Here is a 21,219-nt window from a genome sequence, read left to right on the forward strand (position 1 = left end):
CAGAAAGGACACTTTTCATCTACTTTGAACTAAGGAGCCCAGCAGAGGCCCATATGCCCTGCTTCTCGCACTGTGTTTTACTGTCTTGTTTCCAGGCCCCTCGGGATAGCGTTCATCAATGGCAGCTATTCTTTGGGACAAAAGGGCTATTTAACTATTTAAAAATATTCTTCAACAATACTTTCTTCCCTAACAAAGATGGGTAAGAAGATCTGGCTAATTATGCTGTAGGAAAGAATTTTTTCCTTACAGATTCTTTGCTTGGTAAATATTACAGAGTACCAAATGTTCACAAAAAGATTATAGGCTTTCCCCCCAAAGAATGTTAAAGTTCATTTCTACTGTTCTTCCCATTTATAAAGAAGTAAATTAAACTGCTCCCTCAAATTGTATGTGTTAATAAGCAGGCCCTCATCGTGATCAGGAGGCACCATAACACTCTTCTGCTGCCAGACTGTGGGTACTCCTCCCGCCTCCAGAGACTGGAGTCCCCAGAGACTCGGCCCTCGTACCAGACCTCTTCTGCAGCGCCTGCCCAGGAGGAGCAGACACAAGCTCCTCTGCCGGAAGATCCACCCATGCCAATGTGGAAGAGAAAAAAAACCTGACCTGAAAGAATAAATGTGAATGGTGATGATGTGCTAACAGAGCAACCAAGCTAAGGAGTAAAGTTACTTGTTGGGTACTCAAGGCCATAACTATGGGACACTGGATATTTTCGTGTTACCGCTTTGCAGCCAATAAAATATATTTTACAGATGCTCTGGGAGTTCAACGGCCATTCTTCTTGACCGCATGGGGCTGTGTGGTGAGAAAAATGCCACAGCATTCAGAAAGTAGACGTTCACCCAAAGGTCATGACATACCAGCCCAGAATGTCAGCCCGCCACAATGGGGGGTGCTGAAGCGTCACTGGATCGGTTCTCTTCCCCCCAGCGTAAATTACACGTGCAAATAGATACCTGTCTCACAAGTGTCGATTTATAATCTTCCATGAGTAAAAAGGATTTTTACCACGTTGCCACCTAAACACAAGATGAGGTGGTTAAAGGAAATGCAAAGACTCCTTTCAGCAAAATCTGAAATGTACAATCACCTATCTCTAGAAATAGTGCTCATGTCTCAGTCCAATTAATTATTCCTAAAAAATATTCCCAGCGGGGAGGTTCTCCCTCCACATGCAGAATGTCATAGGCACGCCAATGTCCTTTGTCTTATGAGGGATAGAAGAGAGCCAAGAGATGGATGAGGAAGCAGTGCTGCACAGTAATGATTAATCCAGGCAGATCAAGGCTCCGAATAACCAGCCCAGGCCTTTTGGGGGAACTGACACAACATACTCCTTTACTTGGATCAAAAATACATTCTTATGGTACAATCATGAGTACAGTGTAGACCATCATTTTTGTACCTGAAAATCTGTCTCTCCAGATTTGACTAAGGAGTTTTTCCCCTTCTTCGGTATTTTGTATCCCCTCAGAAAAAGGGCAGCTCAACTCCTTAGAGGAAAGCTCCTGTGAGATAGCTGAAGGTTTTGCCCTACCCCTGTCCCCCACCAACCACAGGATCACCACTAGCCTGTCACTGTGTAATCCTGGAGCTGCCTGTTCTCTCATATGTAACAGAGCTAAATGCAGTGAAGACCTAATATAGGAGAAAGCCTTCAGAGCCGTTCTTAACCCTAGCTATACCTTAAAATTTCCCAGGGCACTTTAGGAAACCCCCCCCAAAAGTCTAATTTAATTGGACTTGAGTAGATCTACACATTATTAGTGCTAGAGATCAGATTTAATTCTGGTGTCCTAAAATGACCCATCTAAAGATTTGGTGTTTTCCCCACCAGGAAGAATTGTCAGATGGGACAAGGTAAGTGTTCAGTAGAGCTAAAACCGTATGCTGACCGTCTGGGAGTCTAGGCATTCAGAGGTAATCAAACAACTCTCACTTTTGTCTTAAAGACCTGGATAACTGGTTTCTGTTTGCTAACTGCTTTTGAGACCAAAAAGCGCACTCTAGAAAACTGTCATGCAGAGAACAGGTGCTCCACAAATGAGTGGTTCTCAAAGTTTTGTATGAGTGGCACACTTTCGAATATTAAACCTTCTGAGCGCACCTGAACGGATTAAGATGCTCAACACAACACCAACAAGTCATGCATATCCCCAGCAATCACAGTAGCATAAAACTGACTACAGTGACCAGGACGCCCTTCGCCACGGAGTCACCTTCCCACCCAGGTCCCATGACTTATGTGCCCTCGATACAGTCCATGAAGAAACGGTCTTCACATTACTCCAGCAGGCTGCACCTCCCTCTACCTGCTCTCTGCGCCATCACTCAGCTCAGGATTCCGCCGGGTCCTACCACAGCACAAACGTTCCACTGCAGCTAAAAGACATTTCACGTATTGATCAACAGACAGCAGCACACTGTGAAAGGCACTGTCTGTCACCTACTGCAGAGTGGAGTAGCCAATAAAGCACCTGACTGTGATTAATTTTCACAATGGACTTGTTCAAATCAACTTATTTATTGAAGTATGATATACCCCCAGAAATATCATGAGTGCCTACAATTCAATGGATTCTTACGACATGCCCACTCTCAAAAGCATCCCCAGATCCAGCAGCCAAAAATTGCTGTCACCCAGCACCAAAATTATTATTGGTTCCACCTCCCAGTCATTAGCCTCAAATGTAACCACTATTCTGATCTTTACCATCACAAATTAGTCTGCCTGTTTTTACACTTATATAAATGGAATCATACGACATGTATTGCTTTACCTCTGGTGTCTTTCCCTGAACATTATGCTTGAGACACTGGCATGGCACATGTAGCAGTTATCTGTTCATTTTGTTCTTTCTTTCTGTTTTTTTTTTCTTTACAGTATTCCATTATATGATATGCTATTTTACAAGATGGGCATTTTGAGTTTGGGGCTGTTACAGTTAATGCTGCTATATAAGCATTCTTGTACATATCTTTCAATCTAGTACATTTGGGTATATACCGTGCTATATAACTAGTAAGAAAGACAGTGTGGTATGAACAGAAGGATAGGCAAATAAACCGATATAACAAAATAGACTCCAGAAACAGACTCTCACATACACAGTCTCTTGATTTATGACAAAGGGCCAATGCAATGCAGTGATGGGAAATGATATTTTCTTTTTTAATTTTTTTTAATGTTTATTTATTTTAGAGACAGAGCATAAGTGGGGGGAGGGGCAGAAAGAGCTAGAGACAGAATCTGAAACAGGCTGCAGGCTCTGAGCTGTCAGCACAGAGCCTGATGTGGAGCTCGAACCCATGAACCATGAGATCATGACCTGAGCTGAAGTTGGACACTCAACCAGCTGAGCCACCCAGGTGCCCCTGGAAATGATATTTTCAAATAAATGGCGCTGAATTAATTAAATGGATATTTATATGGAAAGAAAATCTTGACCCCTATCTTCCACCATACAGAAAAATAAATTCCAGATATATTGTAGATGTAGCTGTGAAAATAAAGTTCTAGACATTAAATAAATGAATACCTACATGGTCTTAAGCTAAGTAAAGGTTTCTTACACAGGACACAAAAATAATAACCATAAAGGAAAATACTGATAAATTGGATTCACTAAAATTAAGAATTGTATTCAATAAAAAGACACCCTTTAAGACAGGGAAAATACAACTCACATACTAGAAGACATTTTAAATATACGTATCATACAAAAGATATATCCAGAAAACGTAAAGAAGTCCTACAATGTTTTAAAAGAGAAAAGCCCAATTTTTTAAATGGGCATGTAACAAAGCAGACTATCCATATGGTGAAGAAAACATATGAAAGGGTGTTCAACATCATTAGTTATCAGGGAAATGCAACCTAAAAGCCACAGTAAGGTACTATTATATAACCATACTAAGTGTTAAGAAAGCACTTAGAGCAACCAGAACCTGGTAGGTGAAAAATCACATAATAACATCTACTAAAGCTAAACATACATATCCTATGCCACAGCGATTCTAGTTTTAAAATTATTTTTAATATATAAAAAATTTACGGAAATATGTTTAAACTAGAGAAAGCCTTCAACAAACCATCAAAAACTCCAAAGATAAACACATCCTTAAAACTGGCATTATATCAGGAATTCTATTAGTTCCAATATGAAACATCTGAATAATTCTTTAGATATTTATATGGACTATTAGCACAGATTGGTAGAAGTAAAAATCTCAGTTAATCACTGCATTTCCTTCAATAATAAACATTAAACCATATTAACTATTTGAAAAATCACATCTACTATGCCCACAGGATATCAGAGCTCCGAAGGAAGATGAAAAATAAAAGATAGCAGGAAACCATATGGAGAGAGTCATATGGCTTGTGATTCTAATGGTAACTGCAAATGAGGTCACTTATCCCTCTGTGGCCACACTAATTGGTCAAGAGCAATAGAGGCTTCATCAGCAATCCTCATAAAAAAAGAGCCCACCCCTTCCTGGGCATTTTCAATTTAGAGAGCAACACCTGCTACCCGTCAGTCTCTCACAAGACAGGACTCCAGTCAACCTACCACTACATTATTTGATTTGCTCTTAATCGTTACTATTTATAAACAGAGTCTTCAGAGTATATGCATACACAAGTATAGCATGCGTACACATGCAGCTATCTATAGCAAAAAACAAATTCTCAAAAGTAGTGCTTGGAAGACCACATCTTGTTCTATTAATACTCATATACTGCAGTATTACATAACAATTTTTTTTCCAATTGTGTTATGCTAATATGCAAATAAATGAACTCAACCATAGCCAGGAGCTAAATGTACTAATCAGTACGGCCTTGTGTATCTCTAACTACAAAAGAATTTTACATAATCTCTTTCCGTTCTAAATATCCCATGAATCTACATTATTAATTACTTTTAAATCCAGCTGCTTGGTTTCGGGCTATTAATATTTACAAATCAGTATATTTAGCCTGCTCCATGAAAATACCTGAATACCGATTTCCTAGTAATGTATTAATGCATTCTACAATTTCATAATTATTTGACAATTCCAAAACAATAATAGGGATAGATACTATTAGAAGAAGCTCACCTAAAAACAAATTGTTACTAATTACTGTCTGCTTTACCTTCCAGTACCCTAAAGAGTGAATAACTGTAAATCAGCATTTTGTTAAAAAAGAAACAACAAAGGAAAATGACTTCCCCAAGAAGTTTTCAAATCCATCAAAGGAGAGCAGAGGGGAAAAGGACAAAATTCTGACTTTGTGGATGAGACAGAAATCTACAGCATGGTGGACAGGACTATCACTATGGCTTTTGTTGATTAGCCACATGTTGGCTTCATCCCAAGATTCAGCCACAAAAGGCCAAAATTTCCTAAAAATCACTCAGCTATTTTAGGACTGGTAGAAACTGCCATGATCAAGGAGTCAGAATGCCTTAGGCAAACAGGAGAAAAAAGGAAAAAGTCAAAGATACATTTCAGAAGATAAAGTAGAAAGTGGGTGACAATTAGTTCAAAGTGTGGGCTTTCAAGTCAATTAAACCTGGTCTCATGTGGTCTTTGCCTCTTACAATTTCTGTGACCTTGCTTTGAAATTCCCAAACCTTGAGGAATGAGTTTCCTTGTCTGTTAAAAGGAAATGATAAAGTCTCCTTGCAGGCTGTGGGAAGACTTGCATGAGATGATGCGTACAAAGCACTTCTTAGGATCCCTTCTATACCCAATCCTTGAGTTGCAACAAAAGGTAGAATTTCTAACACTGTATGCAAAATATGCTGAGGGATTAAAGATCCTACTTCTACAAGTCTGCCTATTAGTATTCCACATTCTTTATGTATTTTCTTTTTTACTATTAATTCTGCAGCACTCCCAATGAATGTTTTTTGACAACCCAATATTAATGACAATAAAAAGTAATTCAGGTCCTTAAAAACAAGCTGAAATTAAGCAGAAACTATAAATATCACCTAAAGAAACCAAATACCAGAAAAGAGATTAAATGCTTTAACAAAAAGTAAGCTCTCTTGCCATGCTGTTTCAAGTTTGATAGCAGAACATAAATCAAAAGAAATTTTCAAAGGTTTACTCTGATTTCAGGAACACAAAAGGGGCAGATCATTTATAGTAACATCTTGCAGAACAATTGTTGAACCAACCAAATTTCTGGATCTAAATTAAATGCAGGTATTTCCTTCCATTTGATTGTTTCCAAAATCATGTATGTGAAATAAATTTCCTCTTTGAAGTACACAGTCCACTGAGTTTTATATTCTATCAAAACTAACTGGAGTTGGAGGAGGTCCAAGATGGCAGCTAGGAAGATTCTGAACCTACCTCTTCCACTTACACCAAATCTACAGCTATATATGGAATAATTCCTGCTGAAAAATAACTGAAAACTTAGCTGAACAAACCCCTCCACAAAAAGGGATAAAAGAACCACATCAAGATGGGTAGAAGATACAGAAAGACAGAGTCTTGCCCAAAACTCCACCCCTAGCATAGCAAACCACAATGGGGCAGGGGGTGGAGGGGTGGTGAATGTCACAGGTCCAGACACTTTCCCTAAGGAGTAAGAGCATCAGTCCCCACATCAGGCACACCAAACCTTGGGACCTGCACCAGAAAGATGAGCCCCCCAAAATGTCTAGCTCTGAAAATAAGCAGGGCTTGTCCAAAGGATCCAAGGGGTCTATGGGAATCTGAAATACTCATCTTGAGTGGCTTATGTATGGATTTGTTCATCCTAGGATCAGCACAAAGGCAGTAGTTTGAAAGGTAACTGGATAATACATGAAGGAGATTAATTTTCTAGTCATAAAACATCTGCCAGAGGGGCAGGAACCAGGTGGGGTTCTTTAGGGACAGAGGCACTGGTGAGCACCATTACTGCACTCTCCCTCTACCTTGCTAGCTCAGGTGGGTGTGCATGGATACAGCCTTGCTAAAGCTGCCAGTATGCCCCATCCCAATGCTCTTCTCCTGTATCTCTAAAGCTGCCAGCATGCCCTACCACAAGTACTCTTCCCCAATATCACTAAAGCCACACCTGAGCTGCACCCTCGGAACTCTCCCACTGCCTGATGAAGAGTTCAAAGCAATGGCCATGAAGATTGTCACCAAATTCAGAAAAATGAATACAATGAGAACTTCAACAAAGAAATAAAAAAAAATACAAGAAAGTACCAAACAAAAGTCACAGAGCTGAAGAATGCAATAACTGAACTGAAAAAATACACAAGAGGAGTTTAACAGCAGACTAGATGAAGCAGAAGAATGAATCAGCAACCTGGAAAACAGGGCCATGGACCTCACTGAAACAAAGCCACAGAAAGAAAAAATTAATTCTAAAAAGTAAAGATAGCTTAAGGGATCAATGGAATAACATCAAGCAGAATAAAATTACATTATAGGGGTCAGAGGAGAAGAGAGAACAAGGCAGAAAACTTATTTGAAAAAATAAAGGTTGAAAACTTCCCTAACCTGAGGAAGGAAAGAGAAATCCAGATTCAGAAAACACAGAGAGTTCTGAATAAGATAAACCCAAAGACATTCACACCAAGAAATATAATTAAAATGTCAAAAGCAAAAGATAAAGAGAGAATCTTAAAAGCAGCAAGAGAAAAGCAACTTTTAGATACAATGGAATCTCCATAAGACTATCTGCTGATTTTCAACAGAAACTTTTCAGGCTAGAAGCAAGTGACATGACATATTCAAAATGCTAAAAGAAAAAAACTTCCAGCCAAGAATACTCTACCAGCAAGATCATCATTCAGAATTGAAGGGAAAATAAACAGTTTCCTAGATAAGCAAAAGCTAAAGGAGTTCATCACCACTAAACTGGCCTTAAAAGAAATGTTAAAGTGACTTCTTTAACATGAAAAGTCAACAACTAATAACAAGACAACATAAAAGTAAAAATTTCACAGGTAAAAATATATAGTAAAAGTAGTGGATTAACGGGGCACCTGGGCAGCTCAGTTGGTTGAGAGTCCTACTCCAGCTCAGGTCATGATCTCACAGTACATGAGTTCAAGCCCCACACTGGGCTTGCCACTGTCAGTGAAGAGCCCAATTAGGATCCTCTGCCCCCCCCCACCGCCCCTGCACCCCTCCCCTGCTCATACACACTCTCTCTCAAAAATAAATAAATATTAAAAAAAAAAAAAAGTAGATTAGTCACTTACAAAGCTAGAATGAAGGTTAAAAGACAAAAGTAGTAAAATTAACTATAATTAGTTAAGGGAAACACAAAATAAAAAGATATAAAATATAGCATCGAAAACATAAAACATGGGAAGCCAGAGTAAAAAATGTAGAGTTTAGAATGTGTTAAAATTTAAGTTGCCATCAATTTAAAATAGATTGCTTTATAGGCTGTTATAAGTGAACCTCATGGTAATCACAAAGCAAAATTCTATACTAGATAGGTAAAAGATAATGAGAAAGCAATCTAAACATAACACTAAGGAAAGGCATCAAACCACACAGGAAGAGAACAAAAGAAGAAAGAAACAGACAGGATCTCAAAAACAGCCAGAAAACAATAATGCAATGGCAATTAGTACATACCTATTAAGAATTAATTCAAATGTAAATGGAATAAATTCTCCTATCAAAAGACAGAGTGGCAGAATGGATTTTAAAAAAAAAGATTTATCCATATGTTGCCTATAAGAAACTTAGTTCAGATCTAAGAACACACACACCAAAAATAGATAGAAAAAGATCTTCCACATAAATGAAAAAAAGAAAACTGATGCAGCTATACTTGTATCAGACAAAATAGACTTTTAAACAAAGAGTAGCATAAAAGACAAAAAAAAAGTAGGGGTGCATTACATAATGATAAATGTACCAACGCAACAAAAGGATTTGTAAATATTAATGCACACAAAATAGAAGCACCCAAATATATAAAGCAAATATTAACAGAACTAAAGGGAGAAATTGACAGCAATACAATAATAATAATAATAGTACAATACAATAATAGGACTTTAATATACCATTTACATCAATGGATAGATCATCCAGACAGAAAATCAATAAGGAGACACTGGCCTTACACAACACTTTAGACCAGATGGATAATAGATTTTAGATGGATAGACCAGATGGATATAGAGATGTATTAATTGATACATGCAAAACATTCCATCCAAAAGCAGCAGGATACACATTCTTCTCAAGTTTACATGGAATATTCCCCATGATAGATCATGTGTTAGGCCACAAAACATCACAATAAATTTTAGAAGACTGAAATCACAGCAAGCATCTTCTCTGACCACAATTATATGAAACTAGAAATCAATTACAAGGAAAAAACTGAAAAAATCATAAATATATAGAGATGAAACAGCATGCTTTGAACAACCAATGAGTCAACAAAGAAATCAAAGGAGAAATCAAAAGAAACCTTAAGACAAACGAAAATGAAAATACAATTATCCAAAAATCTATGGAATGCAGCAAAAAATAGTTCTAAGAGGGAAGTTGATACTGATACAGGCCTACCTCAAGAAATATGAAAAATCTCAAATAAATAATCCAACTTTACACCAAAGGAACCAGAAAAAGAAGAACAAAATGAAGCCTAAAGTTAGTAGAAGGAAGGAAATAATAAAGATCAGAGCAGAAATAAATGAAATAGAAACCAAAAAAAAAAAATTTAGAAATTATCAATGAAACTAAGAGGTGGTTCTTTGAAAAGATAAACAAAATTGACAAATCTTTGGCCAGAATCACAAAGAAAAAAAGACAAAAGACTCAAATAAATCAGAAATGAAAAAGGAGTATATGGGTAGCTCAGTTGGCTAAGCGTCTGACTCTTGGTTTCAGCTCAAATCGTGATCCTAGGGTCATGACATCAAGCCCCATGTCAGGCCTTGTGATGAGCATGGAGCCTGCTTAAGATTACCTCTCTCCCTGTGCTCCTCTCCCCTGCTTGCACTCTCTCTCTAAAAATATGAATGAATGAATTAATGAGTGAACAAGAGAAATGAAAAAGTAGTTACGACAGATACTGTAGAAATACAAAGCACCATAAGAGACTATTATGAATAATTACACACCAACAAATTGTTGAACTGTTGACAACTCTGGGAGATATGGATAAATTCCTAGAAACAGTCAATCTTTCAAGATTGAATCATGAAGAAATAGAAAATCTGAATAGACCAATGCTTCCAAACTCATTTTATGAGACCAGCATTACCCTGATACCAAAACCTAACGAGCACCACAAGGAAATTACAGGCCAATATCCCCGATGAACAGAGAGACAAAAATGCTCAACAAAATATTAGCAAACCAAATTCAAGAATATATTAAAAGGATTATACACCATCAAGTGAGATTTATTCCAGGATGCAAGGATAATTCAACAGCCACAAATCAATCAACATGATACTCCACATTTAAAAAATGAAGCAGAAAAATTATATGATCATCTTAATAAATGCAGAAAAAGTATTTGACAAAATTCAACATCCATTTATGAAAAAAAAAATAACAACAACTCAAGTTGGTATAGATGTAATGTATACCTCAACATGATAAAGGCTATTTATAACAAACCCACAGCTAAACTCATCCTCAACAGTTTTTCTGCTAAGCTTTTCTGCTAAGATCAGGAACCCACTCTTGCCACTTCTATTCAACACAGTATTGAAAATTCTAGTCAGAGCAAGTAGACAAGAAAAAGAAAGAAAGAGTATCCAAATTATAACTGTCACTATGTGCAGATGACATGAAGACTTCACTGAAAAATTGTTAGAATAAATGAATTCAGTAAAGTTGCAGGATACAAAATCAATATACAGAAATCCATTAAATTTCTATATACTAATAATGAAGTACCAGAAAAGAATAAATGATTTCAGTAAAGTTGCAGGATACAAAATCAATATACAGAAATCTATTAAATTTCTATATACTAATAATGAAGTACCAGAAAAGATATTTTTTTAAAAAATCCCATTTACAATTGCATCAAAAAGAATAAAACACCTAAAAATAAACTTAACCAAGGAAGTGAAAATACTGTACACTGAAAACTATAAGATACTGAAGAAAGAAATTGAAAGACACAAATAAATGGAAAAATATTCTATGCTCATGGATTGGAAGAATTAATATTATTAAAATGTCTATACTACCCGGGGTGCCTGGGCAGCTCAGTCAGTTAAGCATCAGACTCTTGATTTCTGCTGAGGTCATGATCTCACGGTTTGTGAGACTGAGCTCCACATTGGGCTCTGCACTGACAACAAGGAGCCTGCTTGCGATTCTCTCTCTCTCTCTCTCTCTCTCTCTCTCTCTCTCTCCCTTTCTCTGCCCCTCTCCCATTCATGCTCGCTCGCTCTCTCTCTCAATATAAATAAAATTTTTAAAAAACTAAAAAATTTTTACAAAAATGTCCATACTACCCAAAGCATTCTACAGATTTAATGTTATCACTATCAAAATTGCAATGGCATTTTTCACAGAACTAGAACAAGTAATTCTAAAATCTGTATGAAAGCACAAGAGACCCCAAATGGCCAAGGCAAACTTGAGAAAGAACAAAGCTAGAGGTATCACACTCCCTGATTTCAAACTATACTATAAAGCTATAATAATCAAAAGAGTATGGTACTGGCACAAAAACAAACACACAGATCAAAAGAACAGAATAGAGAGCCCAGAAATAAAGCCACACTTATATGGTCAATTAGTACATGTAAAAGGAGTCAAGAATATACAATGGGGAAAGGACAGTCTTTTCAATAAATGGTGTTGGGAAAAGTGGACAGCCACATGCAGAAGAATGAAACTAGGCCACTATCTTATACCATACACAAAAATTACACCCAAAATGGACTAAAGACTTCAATTAAGACCTGAAAGCATAAAACTCCTAGAAGAAAACATAGGCAATATGCTCTGTGACACTGGTATTGGTGTTAATTTTTTTATCTGACTCCAAAAGCAAAGGCAACAAAAACAAAAATAAACAAATGGGACTACATCAAACTCAAATGCTTGTACACAGTGAAGGAAAGCATCAACAAAATGAAAAGACAACCTAGTGAATAGTAGAAAATATTTCCAAATGATAGATCTGATAAGGTGTTAATATCTTTTTTTAAATATTTTTTAACATTTAGTTTTTATTTTTGAGAGACAGAGAGAGATAGAGAATGAGTGGGGGAGGGGCGGAGAGAGGGAAACAGAATCTGAAGCAGGCTCCAGGTTCCAAGCTGTCAGCACAGAGCCTGACGCGGAGCTCGAACTCACGGACCGCAAGACCATGACATGAGCCGAAGTCAGATGCTTAATCGACTGAGCCACCCAGGCGCCCCAGGGGTTAATATCTTAAATACATTTTTTAAAACCCTTATATAATCAATAGGAAAAAACACCAACAACAAAACAGTCCAAATAAAAAATGGGCAGAGGATTAAATAGACATTTTTCCAAAGACATACAGATGGCCAACAGACACATGAAAAGATGTTCAATATCACTAGTTATCAGGAAAATGTAAATCAAAACCACAATGAGACAGGACCTCATACCTGTTAGAATGGCTATCATCAAAAAGATAAGAAATAACAGGTGCTGTAGAGGACGCAGAGAAAAGGGAACCCTTGTACACTGTTGGTGGGAATATAAATTGGTGCAGCCTTATGGAAAAGAATATGGAGGTTCCTCAAAAAAAATTAAAAACAGAACTACCATATGATTCAGTAATCCTACTTCTGGGCATTTATCCAAAGAAAACAAAAACACTAACTTGAAAAGATATATGTACTCCTATGTTCAATGCAGCATCACTTAGAATAGCCAAGATCTGGAAACAACTAAATGTCCACTGATGGATGAATGGATAAAGAAGATGCTGTTTATTACAATGGAACTCTATGCATCCATAAAAAGAATGAAATCTTGCCATTTGTGACAACATGAACCGACCTTGAATTATGCTTATTTATTATTTATTTATTTATATAAATAACATATATAATATATATAAACTTATATATTTATTTATGTATATATTTTATATATTTTTATATATAAGTTTATATATAAATATATAAATATATAATAAATAATATATAATAAATTTATATAAATCATTTATTTATTATTTTTTATTAAATGAAATAAGTCAGAGAAAGACAAATGACTACTAGAGAATTTCACTTATATGTGGAATTCAAAAAGCAAAAGAACAAACATTACAAAACAAAGCTTCCAGATATGGAGAACAGACTGGTGGCTATCAGAAGGGAACAGGCTTGGGGCACCTGGGTGGCTCAGTCGGTTAAGCATCTAGCTTCGGCTCAGGTCATGATCTCACAGCTCTTGAGTTCAAGCCCCACATCGGGCACTGTGCTGACAGCTCGGATCCTGGAGCCTACTTCGGATTCTGTGTCTCCCTCTCTCTCTGCCCTTCCCCTGCTCACGCTCTGTCTTTCTCTCTCAAAAATAAATAAACATGAAAAAATTATTAAAAAAAAAAGAAGGGAACAGGCTTAGGGGGAGGGGGCGACACGGGTGAAGGGGACCCACTGTATAGCGATGACTGGCAACGAGACTTATTGTGATGATCACTTTGTAGTGCATGCAGACATTGAACTATTATGATGTACACCTGGCACTAATATAAGGTTTATACCAATGTTACCTCAATTAAGAAAAAACAGCTGAAGTCTAAATAATATCTTCTTTGAACCCCTAAGGTAAGTTACATCATCCATGTCTATTTATTCATCCACACACATTTATTCAACAAGTATATGCTTAAAAACATGCTTCCCACAAGACATTAAACCAGGTGTCTTCGCAACCTCTTAGTGAGTAAGATCAAGTTACCTGAGAGGCAGAAAGAAACAGGGCTGTATAGAGATACAGAGTGGTGGCTGGAAGGCAGAGAAAGGAACAATTCATTGCAAGAAGTGATTATCTGAGGAAGACCTTGAAGATGACCTCTGCGCGAAGGCACACGGGCTGAGAAAAGAGAGGTGTAAATCTAAAGGCTAAGTTGGGCATGGAAAGCAGTCACAGGGGCCTTGTGATCAGTAGCAGATCCGTAGGGTGACCACATTATTTACCATCCAAACCGGGATGCCTGAGAGGGAAAGGAGGCACTCTTAATAATTTTGTCAGGACAAAAGGTGTAAATCTGGACTGTCCTGGGCAAATCAAGACGTATGGGTGCTTGGCTCAATGAAAGTGATGTTCAGTACCGTCTGATCACTTAGCTGGGGCGACTGAGGTGCGCGCACAGTTGTACTGAGGCACCTGACTTAGAAAGGCACCAAAACAAATCGTTTTTGAAAGCAACTTTAGAATATGTCTGAGAAACTTCCCTGGGTACATTCTGCATATTTCAAAAGACAAGACTCCCAAAACGGGCATGGCAAATCTCCAACTCAAATGGAGCTAAGTGAGTTTGCTCATCTCAGGATAAACTCCAAGTAAGAGAAACTAAAAATCACAAAAACAAACATAGTAGGTACTGTTTATGGAGTGCTTCTTAGGCACCATACTCTGCTCTGAGTATTTCACACACACATCATCTCATTTCATCTTCACCCCAACACTATGAGGTTGACTTAAATATCTTGCCCAAGGCCACACAGAAAGGAAGCAAGGGAGCCAGAGTCCGATCCAAGCACCTCACTCCACACCCTCTATTTTTCTCGCCACTATTCTGCCTCCTGAATAATCCAGACGTGCAGCACGTGACCCGAGTGCAGCCCAGCTGAGAATATCAGCTAGAACACGGTTTACCTAACTGCCCCTGCCAAGTGACCAAGAACTGCTGGCCAGGAGTGCCTCGCCACCTGCCCTTCTCTACTACTTGGAACTAGGCAGTTGCCAAGTGTCCTGCCAGCAGCCTGGACCACTCACATAATTGTCACGAAAGCTCAGTGTGATTAATTATATGCTTTGAGCACTCTAAAGCTATGCAATTATTCTGACATAAAGAAAATAGGTACTCCTGAAACTTCCCTGGTGGCCTGGATTTGTTTGAGCCACAACCAAGTACTCTTATGCCCAGCACAACCCTCTAGATCCACCACAATTATCAGTAGAAAAAAGCTGGTCAGGCAGCTTGCAAACACACAGTTTCTGGTAAACTGGTAAAAATAATCTGAATATCCCTTGCACTACAGAATCCCATTGATATAAAATAAAAAAGGTAACCAAACTAATCTAGAGGTCTCGTAGATGACAGCCAGAACTTCGTATTAATAAGAAATAGAGCATCTATTCTTGAATATCTATGTATAAAATAAAGTCTGGGGAGAAAATATGAATGTTCATACTTCATTTATGTCTGCATTTAGGCTGTAGATAACACTGCCCTGTTTTGTTGAATAATGAGGAATCGGTAACTTAAGTATTTAAAAAAAGAAAAAAAAGAATAGTTTAGCACCCTTGCAGAAGACACAGAACTATAAAAGGAACTGAACAGATTCTGGGAGACAGCATTCTAAGAAAATGACTTGAGTGACCAAGATCAGCAATTAAAAAAATAAAATAAACAATTTCCTGTCAGTTGACTATTTGGATTTGGTGAAGGAAAACAACAACAACAACAACACAGACCAAACAACTGTTTGGAGGAGAGGCTGGAAAACAAGAAAGGGGGCAAGTAATTTTGGGGGCATGAAAATTAATACCCTCTGATTACTCCTGAAAAGCGAACTCTGCATTGTGACAAAAGCTCTTTGAGTGGGCTGAGACAAGCAGCCACGCCCTGGCTTTTCAACAGTTATCCTGTGTGGCCCAAAATGCATTAGTACAAAGTGAAGTGCAGAGTGGCTGATTGGACATTACATTTTTCTGACTTAAATGATCCAGTCTGCCTATCTATTCAGACAAACTCACTTTATGATCCAGTTACTGTTTGTTTAATATTTATGACATGCCCATAAGTTTGCTAGGCATGCAGTTGTCTCTCCCTTCCCTCCACTCAAAGCAAAGAAACAAACAAACAAAACCCAAAAAAATCTAAAAACCGAAAAATCTAAAGCCAAATGCAGATATTTTTAAGATCCAATTCAAGAAACGGTTATTGAGTACCTGTTATCCTTGCAGAACTGATAAATACAGCCCGGCTTTTGCCTGCAAAAGTCTAGTTTATTTAAACCATAGGCCAATATAATATCCATATGTACATTTTCTTAATTTTGTTTAAACATATATATATATATAATAAATGCGAACGTCTGCTTCTTCCCCACCTTGGGGTGCTCAGCATCAAGACACAGGAATATACATGTTGGTATAAAGGCAGGAAAAAGGCTTCCCCTACACATGATGATACTGTGATAATGACATAATGATACTAAGAAAACTATGAGCTGCTACCTTGGACAAGATCAAACCACTGTCCCAAAGAAGGTGGAGGCTCTGATCAAGCAGCCACAACAGGTAGCTACAGCTATCTGGCTATATTATCCCTCAACTTCTGCCAGCAGGAATAGTCTTTTGGTTCCCTCCAATATCCCCTACATTTAGAGGGAAAAATTGAAGCCAGCATTCCAAACCACCAGTGCTACCTTAATTATACAGAAAATTTAAAACTGTCAGTGGAATCTGGGGAGCAGTAGAGTGCAGCCATACCAAAATGGGGTAAACCAGCTCTGGTACATTAGGCAAGTGGTTAACCTCTCTGAACTCTGGGTTTTCTTCAGCCTCCGTGGCAGAGGCAGGACCATGTCACAGAATTATATTAAGTATTTTCCACGTGTTTGCACATAGTGTTTAATAAGTAGCACGTGCTATGATTACTTTTAGCTACCAAAATCATGCAATGGCTATATTTCCTACTTACTAAAACGTACCCAAGATCAGTGGTTGCCACAGCCCAGGCACGGGAAGGGAGGAAGACACAAAGGGACCAGGAGAATTTTTGGAGGGCAATGGAATTTTTTATTGTGGTAGTGGTTAGATGAATGTGTGTTTTTGTCAATCTCATAGAACTGGATGCCAACAAGAGTGAATTTTACTTTATGCAAATTATATCATCTTTTTAATATTCAATTATAATATTCAATTATATATACCAACTATAATATTCAATTGGTTTTAATTAAAATAAGCCATCTAAACTAATGGGCACTTTAACTTCATTTCTTGCTAAAATGAAAAAGAAATCTAAGGCCTAAATGCTACTTCACATTTTTAGACCAAGTCTTTGAGTTAAAGGATTGAGTATTTGTAAAAAATAGATGTCGCCTAAACAACTGACCAAATTAGCTGTTTCAAAAGAAGGCGTGGATTGTACTGAATGGTGTGATGAAATGAAATATGGAAAGAGAAAATGAAAGTGATGTTTTCGTTTACTAGATTACTGAAGATGACAAACATAATGGCTCCTTCCCTAAAAATTTGGTAACGGGCCTTTGTAAATAATCTAAAAAGTGTAATATTATTTCCACTAAACTAAGGAAAAGTAGAGAAGTCTGGTGATGAGTTCCATGATTATTTCTCTTCTCAATGTATTTGTAAAAGATTCCATAAGGCTGCTCACTCTGAGTCTTCATCAGCACTGTAGCCATAACCAAGGAGCTTTTAGTATAGATCTGTGCATCTATTTTGGCAGAAAATGTAGTTTTACAACAATTTTTTACTCAACACCATATTTACAAAACAGATGGGAGTTCCAAAGAAGTGATTTTAAATGAGAAATATAATTCTGGTCAGCCCACAGTATATCTCTGCATATGTCCTGCATCTCAGCAATAATACCCTTTCTGTGCCCACTGCTTATCACATCCAGGCTGTCATTTCCCCCTCTGACTTGGGGATCCCCATACAAGAGGAATGTCAAGAGGGTAATGAAGATGAAAGCTAGGAAAAAGGTATAGCTCACAAGCCCAACGTTTCAACTAAAGCAACCCCATAAATACTGGCCTCTGTGCCTCAGCCAGCAACTCCCTGCCATGACCTCAAGTCCCCAATTATCACCTTGCTTACCCATCTACTCCCACCCCAATCTTTTCATCACCTGACTGAACTCATCCCTTATATTCAAAAAGAACATAAGGAAACTAATGAAGAGGTGTCGCTATTGCTTTTTGACATGAGCTTCTACTAAGTTTTTCTACTGTTTTTTAACAAAGGTGAAATAATTTCTGCCATTCATATGACAAAAATGTCTGTGCACTATTCATTGCAAATATTTATGAAATTTGATGTTAAAGAATATTAGACAATATTAGAATATTGTCTTGATACTGTTATGTCTGCAGAAAATACATTAAGTTTCTAAAATCTTGATCCTTTAAGGCACCAATTCAAGGGGAAATATACCAAGTAGTTACCGACTTAAATATAGCATACCGCTTTCCTATAACCCAGGCTTGGTCAACTTTCAACACTATTTCCATAGTTTCAAAGTGTGTTTAAGAAAATGCACATTGACAAAGAGGAAAGAAAAAGGAGTAAATCAAGTCATCTTAGGAGGTGTAAGTAAATGAACAAGATATGAGACAAGTAAATGAACAAGATATGAGACTAGTAAACACCAAACCACCAATTTCAGAAATTAACGGAACTTAGAGAAAACATGTACTTTCTTATCATTCCTCCATTCATTCAGGAAGCAATCTATTGAATCCCTAATATGTTCCTGGCAATATGTATCCAGGGACACAACTCTGAACAAGAAACCAATTGCCTTCATTAGAAAAAAGAAAAATGACAAAGATATCTTTCAAAGTTTCAAAACTCAAAAACCAGTGATTGCTTAATAATTAATGATTTCCCCATGTGCTTCTAGAATCTTCAATGAAGAAATGATATCTACCGACAAGTTCTCAATTCCACATATCAGAAATATTGGCAAATCATCCTTCGTCCTATTCTGAATATAAAATTAAAATAGCTGTTTTAAATAAGTTACACTGTGAATCCCACTATGGACACCAATAAAGCTTGATTTTTCTTTTTAAAGTACAAAAACAGGCTCTCCAACAAATTAAATAAGAAGAATTAAAATTAAGTAGGTTGGTATCTTCTCTGGAATTTCACCTCAAATTTCATTAAAACCACAATGCAATATCACTACAAATATCTGGCAACCAATAAAAACAGAGTTGACACATAACTCTGTTCATAGGATTGATGATCATGCATAGTTGAAAGCAACTTCCATGGAAACAGAAGCTACACAGCAAAAGAAAATGTAAGTCACATTTTAAAAGCCAAGTATGCAGCAAAAATATGTTACTTTCCTTAAATTCTCAATGCCTACTGCAGGTAGTTAACACACTTGATCTTTAAGCCCTTCACTTGTGCCCTTGCCCAGACATAAACTGTACAAACAGATGACAAAGCGAAAAGCAGTTTCACAACTGCCTGTTACAGAGGGTAGGAAGGTGGTATATTTCACTAGATTACTGCAGAAGCTGATAACACCACCAGACACTACAGAGTACTTAGGAAGATTTCTGCAGGTCCAATTAAATTTCAAATACCACCAGTGCCAATTCTCTTTACTGTGGCCTGTTTTGCCCTCTCTCCCATGGGTTATCAGCCACAGGAAGGGTGGGTGCAGCCCTGTCAATGTGCTTTGCTGCTCATTGTCCTGGTAACCCCTTGATTTTCAGAAAGCAATGTTTTCCTATTTGCTCTGAACTTAAGCAGAATGAGCTACTCTTGCCTAAGGCTCTGCTCTTCTTAGCTCATCAACTATTTTTTTTCACTTCAGGTCACGAGAAATATTTTTACACGGCAGACCAAAATGTAGTATTAGAATGAAACTACCACAAACTCAGGAGTTCCTAATATTACTTCTTAAGTTTGAAATGCACAAAACAATTGCTGACTTTCTGCTGCTAAGTATCACTATGCAAAAGCTACCAAAACCAAGCAAACTGCTCAAAAGAACTTCCACAGAACTGGAGGCCTGCCTACTGCAGCAAGGAAAAGATTAAATTGTGCAGAACTGTAATGTCTCAGTGCTTTTGAGCCTAAGAAAGCGGAAATCTTCATTTGTGTTTAGAAAACCTACTCCATTTCTCCGTGTGAGTGAGGGACCAGAGATTTTGCACCCTCGAAGTGTAACCATTTGCAAGAGGCAACTAGATACAGATCAGAAGAATCCTATTAAATAAGCTTGTTCACCCCCTGGGATTTTTAAGAAAATGTTTTCACATAACCACTGTATTTAACATACAATAGACACGTTACAGGCAGTCTGTTACCAGTCAAGGCTACCACAGAAGAGAATGTCCTGCCCAACCAGGTACAGGCCATAATTCCAGGCCAGTCCTGGAAAAGGTGACAGCCCCAAGTTCAACTGGGAATGTCTGAGCACAGCTCCCCCTGCACATTAAGGATCACCTCTCCATTCTTTCCAAATGCTGTGTGCATCCAATCCCGGTTCAAGCACCCCAAGCACCCATGCACCAGTGGTTCCCGTAGGCAGGGGGCTCCTCGTATAACCCCCTCCTTCCACCACCACTCTCCTCTTGGGAAACTGACCCCGAGAACGGCTGGGGGTGGGCGATGTGCGCCCTTCTCTCACCTACCTTGATGATGCTGCTCCGGCGGGGCAGGCCGCCGGGTTTGCTCTCCCGGGGGAGGGGGCAGGCGGCCGGGCTGGGGGTCGGGGCGAGCGCGGCGCCACGGGGTCCCCTGGCAGGGCTGGCTCGGGCTTCGTCCCCGGACACGCCGAGGCTGCAGTCTCCGTTGGAAACCCCGCCGCTGTCATAGCGCGCCCGCCCGTGGCCGAGGCGACCTCCCCCGCCGCCGCCGCTGCTGCCGCCGCCGCCGCCGCCTTCTCCGGCTCCAGCTTTCAGGGCGCCCTTGGCGCCGAGGGCCGGGCCCGGGGAGGTGGGCAGGGCCCCGCCGGCGGCGCCCCCCCGGCCGCACTCCGCCATGGGCGCCCCACGACCCGCCAGCACAAAGCCGCGTCCCCGCGTCCCCGCGTCCCCGCCGCCGCCTCGGGCCGCCGCGCGCGGCCCCTCCTCCTCTCCTCCTCCCGCCGCCGCCTCCTCGGCCGCTTCTTCCGCTTTTTTTTTTTTTTTTTTTTTTTTTTTTTTAATTTAGATGTGATGTTTGTTTCGAGCTCGCCTCGCGCACGGTTCAAGTCGTGGCGGCAGAATTATCGGAAGATTCCTGCAGGGGAGAGAAGAGAGAGACACAAGTCAGCTCCGGCGGCGGCGGCGGCGGGGC

At 38.8% G+C, this 21,219-nt stretch overlaps 1 protein-coding gene across 1 annotated transcript in view; it reads right to left on the reverse strand.

Moving 5' to 3' along the window:
* Positions 1-20,940, reverse strand: part of PLCL2 (phospholipase C like 2) — a 197,632-nt gene extending 176,692 nt beyond the window's left edge. The window contains exon 1 of the mRNA XM_040480116.1: positions 20,574-20,940. Within this exon, the coding sequence (XP_040336050.1) occupies positions 20,574-20,924 (351 nt within the window). The 5' untranslated portion in view covers positions 20,925-20,940. The remainder of the gene's footprint in view (positions 1-20,573) is intronic.
* Positions 20,941-21,219: the final 279 nt, after the last annotated feature.

The sequence above is a fragment of the Herpailurus yagouaroundi genome, unplaced genomic scaffold (genome assembly GCF_014898765.1).
Source record: "Herpailurus yagouaroundi ecotype Mexico unplaced genomic scaffold, PumYag 159, whole genome shotgun sequence".
Classification (NCBI taxonomy): Eukaryota; Metazoa; Chordata; class Mammalia; order Carnivora; family Felidae; genus Herpailurus; species Herpailurus yagouaroundi.